The 12,614-nt window shown below is 37.0% G+C and overlaps 1 protein-coding gene across 1 annotated transcript; it reads left to right on the top strand.

Annotated features, from left to right (window-relative positions):
• The first annotated feature begins 290 nt into the window (after window positions 1-290).
• Window positions 291-12,605, top strand: gch1 (GTP cyclohydrolase 1). The gene is made up of 6 exons (XM_079853099.1): window positions 291-779; window positions 4,978-5,087; window positions 6,957-7,012; window positions 9,740-9,771; window positions 9,886-9,970; window positions 10,059-12,605. Exons 1-6 carry the CDS (start codon window positions 434-436, stop codon window positions 10,183-10,185), a joined length of 756 nt encoding a protein of 251 aa, XP_079709225.1. The 5' UTR covers window positions 291-433; the 3' UTR covers window positions 10,186-12,605.
• Window positions 12,606-12,614: the final 9 nt, after the last annotated feature.

Raw genomic sequence — 12,614 nt, 5'->3', positions numbered from 1 at the left:
CTCTTGGTTGCCTAATGCATTTGACTTTAAAAACACTGATTTTATTTTTAATCATAAGAACAACCTCCCCCAAAGGTCTAGTCAATCCCCTTAGGTGGTTTGATCTGCTCCAAGACATCACTTTAATGTGTAGAAGAGATCTCATCCTCTTACTAGATACAGGTGGCCTGACGCAAGCACGCCTCTCGGCCAATAGGAATCAGGCTCCGTGACGCAGTCTCTCCTGTGGACCAATAGGAACGCGTACGGATTAGCTCATGTTAATAAAACCCCCGTCTGCCTCTACAAAAGCACCGAGTTTGACAAGAGTATTATAACCGTTGAACTTCACTCAAGTTTTTTTCTGTTACACCTTAAGCAGTGTTTTAAAGACAGATTAAAAGTAGCATTAAAACCGACTTTGAGGAACCCAAGCTGTCACTTTCAGGTAATCATGGAGCGCCCCAAACAGAAACAAATTAATCAAAATGAAAATGAAACAGATGCCGCGGTCAATGGACACTTTGACAGCCGGGTGAAGATGCCCGGATGGAGCGCCGGTGGTGCCGCCGGGGACCCGAGCACCGTGTCGTCCCCCAGCGTGATGGAGAGCTGGCGGGAAGAGCGCACTCGCAGTCTGGAAGACAACGAAATGAGCCTGCCGAGCATCGCCGCGGCTTACACCACTATCCTCAGGGGTCTCGGGGAAGACCCGCAGCGACAGGGGCTGCTCAAAACTCCGTGGAGAGCCGCCACAGCCATGCAGTTCTTCACCAAGGGGTATCAGGAAAAAATCATTGGTGAGTTGCGAAAATGACTGACAGGTGAAAAGCCGTGTGTAGCCTACACTTTTTGTGGTTTACATTTGTTTTTAAGCACAATTCCTTTTTTTATTTTTCTACTCTCGAAGAGAAATAAACACGATAAAACGTTAACATATAAGTTAAAATTCTGTTTTACAGTTAGGCTACTTTACTTTTTTTATTACACTAACGTTCACAGATGGGTTCTTGGATTCAAAACCAACTAGACAGAGCGCGAGACAACAGGGGTATAAAGTTGTTTTTACAAATGTTTACAAGTAGCCAAGTTCATTGAGTCAGATTTTTATTAATGAATCAGTTGATTTAGTTAAAAAAATGGTCTGAACTGACTCAATGTGGATCTGGTGATGGTTAACATCACACTGGAGGTTAAGAATGTTTGAGAAGATTTTCAATAAAAACTTGGGTCTGTTACTCATATAAAACTATCATATGACATCAGTAGACTTGGAATATAATGCACAAGTCATATGGACCACTTTTATGGTGAGTTTGAGTACTTTTTGAGACATCATAGCCTACTCATTTTATGGAAAACATCAGCCAGTGCATTCTTCAAAATCATGTCATGTATTTTCACAATGAAATATGTATTTTCAACAGAATTTCATGGCAGTTTTTGTCATATTTTGGAATTGGTGGCTATGTACAAACTCATTTCGTACATTTCACTGATGGTTAGATTTCAGGTGGACCTTTATGCTTATGTTTTTACAAATGCTTACGAAATCGTCCTCCTAAAATATATTTTTTTAAATGAGATGCTTTGACCTAATTATGATGCAGAGAGTTTTATAACCCACAGACCATTCATCTTTTACAGACTCAAGCAGTGTCAAGCATTTCTCATTAAAAGTATTTCTTCAAACACTTCCATGTGCCATCAATATAAATAACTGGCCCAACAGGTACTCCAGCTCAAAGCAAAGGTTTATCTTGTGTATTTGTTCACTGGTCACTCTCAGGCTGTTGTCTAAGTGGTTGAGCCAGGGTGCTGCCCACCGTCTCAACACCAATAGCATCCCCACATAGAGAACAACACATCTGGACCTGGTTTGTGTAGCATTTTTAGGGCCCATGCATGTGGAATATATTAATGTTGCTTTTTTACCCCCCAAAAAACTCCTTGTTAAAGCAGACTGCCCTCAATGACCTCAAAACACTTACATATGCATTGCTTGAACATGGTCCACAGGTCATAGATGGTAGAACATGCAATGTCACGGTGACGGAAGGTCTTCGTCTTCGATGAGATTGGCTAAGGTTTGCACCACCCCTACAGCTTCTTGAATTGTTCTGGAGTAGGTCTCCAACAGAAAGTCATTTGCAGTGTTGGGACAGCTTTGAGGCAGAAAACTAGCGAGCTCAGTGGGTTTGTGTGAGGCTGTGTTGCATTTTCATGTTTTTATGGGTGGTGGTGGGTGACTCATGAGTTAATTCTCTGAGAAAAGGAAGCTGTTGGTGCTTGAATGTTTTTAAGGAAATTAGGGATGCGCGATACATCGGCCAGCATACCGGTATCGGCCGATATATGTTCATTTTTAATGTTATCTTTATAATGTTATCATTATACTTATGTGCTTGGGACATGGCTTTTAAAGGTGAGACTTTTGTTTTTGTAATCAGGCATTTAAAAATTATATTTAGATTTATCTGCCAATATATCGGTTATCGGCTTTCAAATATAAAGAAATCGGTTATCATTATCAGCCAAAAATTTGATATCGGTGCATCCCTAAAAACTTGAGCCATTTGTCGATATGCAATATGTATCACATTCTCAATGTTTTTCAATAATTTCGACCAAACAGCCATTGTAGACAAATAGATTCAAAATGTTAAATGTAAGCAGTAAAATACAAATAAATCTAGTGTAAAATAACTTTTTACATTAAACTAACACAAGGAAAAAATAATTTATATAATAATATAATAATTTATACACAAATATATAAATATAAAAAACAAACAGCAATGTTTACATATATTTTTACTTAAACATTTTAATATATAAGATATAACAATGCCAATGAAAATGAATAGTTGAATCCGTTTTGAAGATCATTTTGATTCTTAAATTTATATCAGATGGCAATAAAATAGCTTAATGCGGCTGTATTTATACAGCATTCAGTTTTATACGAGCTGTATTTATGAACGTGAAATAACGATTCATTTTCCTGTCGATTAATCTATCGATTATTTTTCCGATTTATCGAATAATTTAACGACTACGAGATAGTAGGCTACATTTGAGCCTACTATAAACATCAATAAACATTTTTATGATGGAAATTAAAAGTTGACTCCGTTTTGAGCACCATTTTGCAACTTAAATTTATATCAGATGCCAATAAAACAGGGCTGGAACTAAAAGATTATTTTTTCGATTAATCGCGTCTCGCTCCCACGGCAGCTCGTACAAAACAATGCTGTATAAATGCGGCCGCATTAAGCACAAAATATAGGATTCGATCTCTGTTAAAAAAATTTCCACACTTCAGATCTGGCTCGATATTTTTATAATAACGGCTGATCTTCAGCATGCCCGGGAGCCGCCATCATTGGGGAACATGCGACGCATTCCACTCAAATTGACTAATTTACTTAATCGAAGTAATCGGTTACGTTGACACGTCGTTCCAGCCCTACAATAAAACATATCTGTCTTAATGCTACTCATGAGTCACAGACAAAAGGAAGGAAGGATTGTGAAATGAAGGAATTATCATTGCATTATTATTATGTATTATGTCATTATGTTTCCTTACAGTTTATGGTTTTGTCATGGTCTCATGTCCCATAAAACCATTACAGGTCATAGAGACGAGTGATATTGCTCCAATTACAGCGGTTTACGCAGCTCAGTACGGTTTCTTTCCTGCATTACCCATCATTATGCTGCGTTGTCCCCTGCCCCCACTGGCTGGACGGATGCCTGTCTCTTATTTAAGAGATGGAGATCAAGCCAAGCCCTCAACAGCAGTAACATTACCCATAACCAGAGCTCTGCTTGTTGAAATCTTCACAATTTCAATGGGTTTCTATGGTTACTTATTGTATTTCAAGTGTATGTTTGCTTAGTGTGTAAGCAAGTTTGTGTTTAATTGAGTGTGTGTGACGGTGGCAGCGAGGCTGAAAGATGACTTTGAGGAGATGCTGATTTGATTTCCTGTTCTTTTTTTCGGTGCCACCACCGTCATACGTGAGACCTTTTCGTGTGTTGTGCCTGTGCATTTGAGAGCGGCTGTTTGTTTAGGACGAGACTGATGACAGTTGTCTCTCGTAACAGCTGCTGCCCTCAGGTTAAACTCAACAGAGATGCTCAGATCAGCTACAAGGTTTACTCAACACTGCATGCGTATATGATCGGTTTCTGTAAAGCAGGCTGGTTAGTGGTGACCAGAATCAGTTTAAATATTAACAAAAGTTCGGGGAACCATGAAACGACATGGAAATAACCACTTTTATGAGAGATACTATCAGTTTGTCAGTGGTGGTTGCATAACTATTATTACTATTGCTCATTACCAGTTTTTAAATCTTTTTTTCCCCCTACAGACAATAATGTTTCCTCAAATCATGCAGCTTTCTATGTAATCTGACTTGTGATTTTTGGGAAATCTGTGAAATAATTCCCAGAAGCTTAGATTTAAAGGAACTTAGTCTTCTCTAGTGACCAGAATAGCATAGATACTCTTTTGAGACCCATAACACCAGCCACAACATGATGACGAGTTTTGCACGCGCGAGTTTTGCTCTTTTTTTTTTACTCTCCAGAAAATGTAAAAAATATTTGTTAGATTTAAGTGCTGTCATACCTGTCCTGTGGTCATAAACAGCCTGAAAAATGATTGCTTTCTGCCTTTTTCAATCACACAGTGACTGCACAAAAGTGGCAACAAAATATGGGAGTCACATCTCAACAAAACCCTGAAGCTTCGCCGTCGGTTTGCCATGTTTCCACGGAAACCTTCCCCGAGATAGGCAGCCAGGAAATTAAAAAGCCCCGCAAGAAAAGACAGTGCATTCTCAATAGATAAAATGGGATATGTTCCAGCAATGATTGAAGCTAAGAGAAATGACACAGGAAGAGCGCATGGGGTGAAATATAATGATTTCATGATGTCATATCGCTCACCTCATCTTGATTTGTTGTTGTACCTTCTTGTAGATGTCCTGAATGACGCGATCTTCGATGAAGACCATGACGAGATGGTGATCGTGAAGGATATCGACATGTTTTCCATGTGTGAACACCATTTAGTTCCCATTTTTGGCCGGGTAAGACTAACCATTTCCCTTTTACCTTCATTAGCATATGTCACCCTTGCAGTGCAGTTTTTATGACCATATTTGTGAGACACATTTTTTTTTTGCATTAAATATGTAGTTTTAAAAATGAATTTGTCACACCTCTATCCTATAAGGTCTTTATTTAATCTTTTTCAATTAAAATTTTATTTTATGATCAATTTATTAAAGTAAATAAGTTTTTAAATGGAATATATTATAAAAACAATATTTTCATTTTATTTTTTCATTTATTATTATAACTTTTTTGCTTTTGTTATTTATTTTTCATTATGTATTTAATATCCAGGTCATTTTCAACCCCATAATTAAAAGAATAAAATATAGAAATGATTGAATTATATCAATTATTATTAAGAATTTATATTTTGGCAAAGAAATTAAGCCTATATGTTTGGAACTATTGATTTTTTTGCATTATGACATTATTTTCATAAAGCTTATTGTAAGTCAAAAAATAGCACCCTCATTACTGTAATGTGGAATCGATACTAATATATTATTAAAATTGTTAAGTATATTGTGAAGCACTGCTGCTCAAGTAAGTAGTGTTGTAAGTCAATTTATGCTGACTAAAAATCAGAATGATTTTTATTTAACTTTGAATTTGGTGGCAAATGTGCTTAATTATCACGACAAGAAATGCATTAAAAATGGCTTTATTTTTTATGCAATTTTTTTTTTTGTGTGTGATTGTGGGGTGAAATATGACCTGGACTTTTTTTTGAGAGAGTGATTCACCCACATGAAGGCAGAAACAGTTTTTAGTTTTTTTTTTATGCACCTGAAAAAACCTTGATGTGTAATCTGCCAATAACCAAGTTAATTAGCTATAATTAAATCTGGAAACAGGTAACGAGAACATGCTGAAATATCAGATCTGAGTTCCACTGAAAAACAATGGCCACTTTTTATCCTCTAGGTTTGACATTTAGTACCTCCCTCGAGCTCATAGCACCGCAGGTGTCTGCCATTTAAGACAAAAGAGACGCCGTCGATCCTGTCACGCCACAAATGGGCTACTGATGATAGACTGAGCCATTGATCAAGCGCACTGAACGGTTGTTTTTTTCCACCACTTGCAATTTTGTTTGTCAGATGCTGTTGTAGGGCCGTGGTTTCCGCTTTGTCCCCCGCTGATAGCTCCCTATTCCTTCTCATCTATTTACCTCGCTTCTCTCTCCGCATCTGCAACAAGATAATGACTCGCCAATTTCTTTCAAAGAGGCGTGCGCCCGTTCTCTTTCATTTTTGGCCCTCTTGCTTGCGCTTCAGCGTCCTCCGTCTCCATGATTGTCCTCACAACACTCTTAGTGTCCATCACGAACATACATATCTATATCTACCGTACAGCCGACACACGTCTTACCTGTTGGTCTAAAGTGGATTTCGCCACAAAAAGCGCTGGTAAAGTTCGATTGATGCATTTTAGAGGAGTTTGCCGGCTCTGAACGAAGGCCAAGAGGTTTTTCAGTGACGCGCAGGATTATCGCATCAGAAGAGAAAAAAAAGAAAATTCTTGCGTGTCTGTTGATGCTGCCCTTTCTCTGGGCCGTTTCATCAAATTGTTGGTGACATTTGAGTTTGATGGCGGAGAGGAGGGGAGGGGTGCGAAGATGCACATGCACAGATACGGCTCTCTCCAGCCACTGTTTTACTGTCTGCATGTTTTACTTTTCGTCTGATTCTGTGACATGTAGCTTGCTAGTGCCAATATACAGTTTTGAAACTGGTAATCATGTAAAAAAAAAAACGAGTTCTGGAAGAATTGTGTATATAACTCCCATTTTTTGCAGTTATATCTTTCTGTTGTCAGTTAATGTATTGTGTTTTTCACAGGTGCATATAGGTTACCTTCCGAACAAGAGGGTTCTTGGTCTGAGTAAATTAGCACGGTAGGTCGAATACTCCCAGTGGCCGGTTGCATAAACTGCTTCGACTAGTCTTAAGTTAGCCATAAACAATTTTTCTTTCAAGACTGGTCAGTTACTTGAAAAGGTAGATTGGTCTCATTTGAATCCGAAAAGTAAGACTGATCAGCCCAAACTATTTGCTAGACTAGTTCTTGAGACTGAGTTAGCGGGTATGTTATGCAACTGGCCCCAGGTTTCTCACACAAAATGAATGTAAAACCTGTTTCCAAATCCAAATTGACAAATCTTGTTTTTTTTATGGAATGTTGCTGTGTTCATTACAAATGTTTCATCTGTGCACATTATTATTTTTATAAATTCAAGTGCCTTTATAATCTTCAATCAAAATAACTTCACTACATTGGTTCACTGGCATGAGGGCGGGACAACCTGTCACTCACATGACATCACAGCAATAGCAAACCACAACCATCCAATTAATTCGCAGTGGACAAAATCAAGCCCCGCTCTAAATTTTTTCTTGTTCGATAAGCAGTTTCACTCTGATATACATCACAATAGAGTAGAAAGGACATAACTTCCGATTCATGCCTACTTTAATTTTAATTTTTGCTCATTTACATCCTCAGTTTGTGTTTTCTCAAACACTGGCCTCAAAAAGTATTTGGACTCTTAAGCCACTTCCATCTTCCAACAGTCATTGCATTAGATAACAAAATACAGTCCTAGCAGACTAACCACAAGTGTAGGTTATTACATTAACTCTGGATATGTACTACTAATGTTTGACAACCAGAAAGTTTTATAAATAATAATTCATTTTTGCCTTTATTTTTTTAACAATTTTTTTTTTCCAACTAAAATTTGTATGTGGGGTCAGGACGATTTTTTAAAAGAAATTATTATTTTTTATTTAAATAGAAAAAAAATTTTCACCTTGGTGAGCACAAGAGACTTTTTAAAAAACAAAAAAAATCCTACTGACCCCTAACTTTTGAACACTAGTATGTGTATATAAAATATACTTTTAATTTGACATAGTTTACCTGCGAATAGTCTATTATTTTATTCCTCATGGATCTTGATTGACGTAAACCAGAGTGAAATGAACAGGGCCTTGTGGCAAAAATGCCTTCAAAATGAACAAAAATGCCCCTGAAAATTTATGGGGGGAAAAATACCCCAATAAAGATTTCCGGTTTTCATATTTATAACAATGTAGTTCACACAAGCAAGAGTGCTGGTTCTCCCCGAAAATTATTTTGAAAATGTGATATTGATGTTATAGAACATTTAAACAATAAGTTAATATTAAGTAATTTACATTTTAGACACATATTGTCTGTTTTTGCTCCTTCAACGAAAATAGTTTCAAACAAAGCCACATCAGAACCCCGTTTCGTTCATGAAAGAATCAGTGTTTTTTATTGAATTGATTTGAATGAATGATTCAACGACTCATTAAGCCAGTGATTTGCCGCCACCTACTGGCGGGTTTCTGCTGCACTCCTCTCTGGAGGTCGGCACAAGTGTAGGAGGCTCGTTTATTGCCTGCAGAAATACCTCAGTAGCCCGTTCTCAGGGATTGTTTGTTATGCTTCGTGACATTGACAAGTTTAATTACATCTTTATATACTATTTCTATAGACTTTTCTCCCAATACCTTTCAGCACCCCCAATCCAAAACATCTTCCCACGCCCCATTTATGTATTTGTCTGTGTACATATATATATATATATATATATATATATATATATATATATATATATATATATATATATATATATATATATATATATGTATATATATATGTATATATATATATATATGTATATATATATGTATATATATATATTTGAAACTTGCTATCCTTCTTTAAAATATATTGTACGTTTTGTTATATTATGTGGTGCCATTCACACATAAGGTATGGCTTAAGTGTTCAAATTCTTCTGGGCCCATTGCAGGTTAATTTATGTTTTTCTAGTGCAGTATCGAATCTTAATGGATCCCTTCAGGAGTATGCAAATTTATCGTGCCACAATGCAGTGTTTTTTCAGTGAAATCAGCAGCATACGCTCGAGTGAAGGAGATTAATGGCTCTTTCGCCTCAGGAATGTTGTTCGTGTGTGAAATCAAGATGCACGTGTGTGTGTGTGTGTGTGTTTGAAGCAGTGAGAGTGTAAGTGTCTGTAAGAGGATTAGACACAATGTGTGAGTGACAAAGAGAAGCTTGATCCAATTTGACCCCAATACCTGTGGCTTATCCATCTCACAATGTACTAACCGTAATACTACACTCCACTAATGAAGACATGACAACAGCAGTCATGTAACTCTTACCAGTACCACACACACACTTAATCACACATGCACACACACACAGTTGCATTTCTGATTTCTAAAAGTGGTTATTGTTTCATTTTTACGGCTGTGGTTTGTAGACTTTCCCATTTGCCTTGTAGTTTAACGGATCACTGCTGATCAAATGGTCAAACATGAAACAGAGTTTTTGATATTAAGTAATATTTGATATTATGTGCCAGCAGGAAAAATTCTACTCATTAGTATTAAATAGTTATATTTAAATATACAAAAAAATCGTTAACCTATATCATTACCACAACAACTGAAATCTCTGAGCAATAAAGTTCATGTAATCAACCACTATTACATTCAGTGGAGGTATATTGTGTATAACTTACGCTTAATTATTAACTATGTTTATGCTTTTTGTTTTTCCCCAGGATTGTTGAGATATACAGCAGGAGATTGCAAGGTAAAGCTCTTTTTTCCTCCCAAACAAACAATTCTAGCATGGAATATTATTCATACACCTTCCAAATCCTTGTTTGTTTCACTAATAGCTGTGAAACTTCTGCTCTTATTTCAGTTCAAGAGCGTCTAACTAAACAGATTGCGGTGGCCATCACTGAAGCTTTGAAGCCTGCTGGTGTCGGAGTGGTCATTGAAGCCACGTACGTGAACATTCAAGTTCAACGTTATTTTACAATGCTATGTCTGACTAGAACTCAAGTTTCATTTTCTCTCCTTTCTGTCCTCCAGTCACATGTGTATGGTTATGCGAGGCGTCCAGAAGATGAACAGCAAGACTGTGACCAGCACCATGCTGGGCGTTTTCCGCGAGGACCCCAAGACACGGGACGAGTTCCTGACCCTGATCCGGAGCTGATCTCTGCACTGCCAAAACTCTCAGACCAGCCCCCTTCTCAAACGCCTCAGCGACGAGGCCCTGCTGCTGTGTAACATAGAGTCCCACCCGCCTCGGTAACACCATCTCTTCTCTGTCACCTGTGTGTGTGTGTGTGTGTGTGTGTGTGTGTGTGTGTTTCATTGATTAAGGTTTAGTCAGTCGAGCTGCGGGAGCCTCTGCTGACGGGACTGTGGCTGTTGCTGTAATATGGAAGCATTATGTTCTAGATTAGCACAATTTAACCTCTCTAAACTAACAAGCACCAAACCCACCAAAATGTGTTTACATCTCTTTCCGGTCGGGTCACTTTTGCGCTCTATTAAACGCAATTGAGTTGCCAGACATACACAACAAAGCAGTTTTATTTTCACGCTTTTGAACAGGGAGGGACGTGGCATTCTGAATACTCAATTTTACTGATATAAAAAGTACTGTCGAGGTACCGCGGTACAGTAATGGTAATGAAAATCACCACGGTACTTAATTATTACCAAAATTCATATTCCTTGATATTTACAAGGTACTTGAATAGACAAGGTAAAGATTATTACGGTATTATAATGGTCCCAAAAGACATAGTATTACAATAGCACCACTTTTTTAAAAAATGAATAATCCCAGACAGGTTTTATTGTTGTTTTACTATGTGCTGAAAATGTATTATGTCTACGCTGTCTTATAATGTAATATTTAATATAATGTGTCCTGTGCATCAGTCAACATTTGTGCCCAAACCCAAAGTTCTTAAAGGGAGAGTTTACCCAGAAATAAAACTTCTATCCTCTTTTACTCGCCCTCGTTTAGTCTTAACCCCTTAAAGCCTGACATTTGAAATAATGGTACAAAAATAGTACTAAACAAATTTTTTTTTAAATGGAACCGTTTTTTAGACAAAATCTAAAAGAAACCTAAATATATAAAATAAAAGTTGTATATGTTGAGCATCCTATTTGATATTAATAGGCTTTATTGGCTCATATACAATAGTATGATATAGTAAGAATATGAAACTCAGACACAACCCCTACATTTTTGTCAAAAATTAGCAAAAGTTTGCAGTTTGGTGCGGTTTCTGATTTTTAAATGGCCAAAAATAAGATAAGATTCTGATAGGTTGTAATGTAAATCAGTGAGATCTTTATAACAGTATAACAAATATAACTTGTCAGTTGTCATTTACTCACCCTCATGTCACTATAAAAATTGTACGGCTTTCGTTCATCTTCGGAACACAAATGAAGATATTTTAAATCAAATCTGAGAGATTTCTGTCCCTCCATTGAAAAGCTACGCAACTACCGCTTTGACGCCTCAAAGTTCATAAAGAGATCGTAAAACTAATCCATATGAATTGAGCGGCGGTTGTGTGGACTGAAATCTCTCGGATCAACTACGACCACACACTTCACATCGCACATCCCGTGATGTGACTATTGCGGATGGACACATCACGATATCCATGCTAAACCCATATATCGTGCAGGCCCATGATTGAATGATGACAGAAGTTTGATTTTTGGGGTGAACTATCCCTTTAAGTGTTTATTATTGCTAGTATTTGCAGGTTTCGTGCAACACTATTATTTTTCTGTTTCGAATCAACTGTTGCGTCTGATGTGTTGGATATTACGTGTTGAAGTGATAACCAGGTCCAGCCTTTTGAATATCCTGTCTGTATGGCCATAGATGTTGTTTACACTCTGAAGGTTGGTTTTTTTATTTCTTGGGGGGGAAAAAAAGACCAAAGGTGAAAGGTGAAAGGTCAACATAGTATCTGATTTTGCACATTGTGGGATTCATGAAAAATACCGAACATACCTGTACTGATAAATGTGATCTTTGTAATTAAAATATGATTAAAAAAAGATGGAAACCAACTAAAAGATATTTTAAGATTCTACATTTGTAGAACATATTTTGTACATTTACTCTGATGCATGTTTACCTGTCCTTGGGTATGTGTAATGTGTTTTGAGCATTATTGTTAGAATTTCAATTATATGCTATGTATCATTGTAGAAAATTATATTAACCTCAAAAACGACGGATGCTGTGGATTTACTGACACTGTTGTATTGCCTGTGACTTTATATTATGACAGTTTCTTTGAGTGATGTTCTGCATTTATGAGTTCGAATGAAGTTTGGAGTCGTGATGCTTCTGAAGACGCTACGAGATGAACATGAGGACTAGTGTTAATCATGTGGCCTTCTTTAAACGAAAGACTCACAGTCTTTCAAATACTTTACTATTGATGTTCATCATCATTTTCAGCTTAAAATAATAAATCTTATGTAAAATATGTTAGCATGTTCTTGTTATTTTGTGTTTTTTTTTTTATGTGGAGGGTTGTTAGAAAGCAACGTCGTTTATCGTTAAATAAAGATTGAGGGTGATTTAAATATTTT

This window comes from Squalius cephalus (genome assembly GCF_949319135.1).
Source record: "Squalius cephalus genome assembly, chromosome: 20".
Classification (NCBI taxonomy): Eukaryota; Metazoa; Chordata; class Actinopteri; order Cypriniformes; family Leuciscidae; genus Squalius; species Squalius cephalus.
The sequence above is the reverse complement of the archived record's forward strand: the minus strand, read 5'-3'. Positions and strand labels throughout refer to the sequence as shown.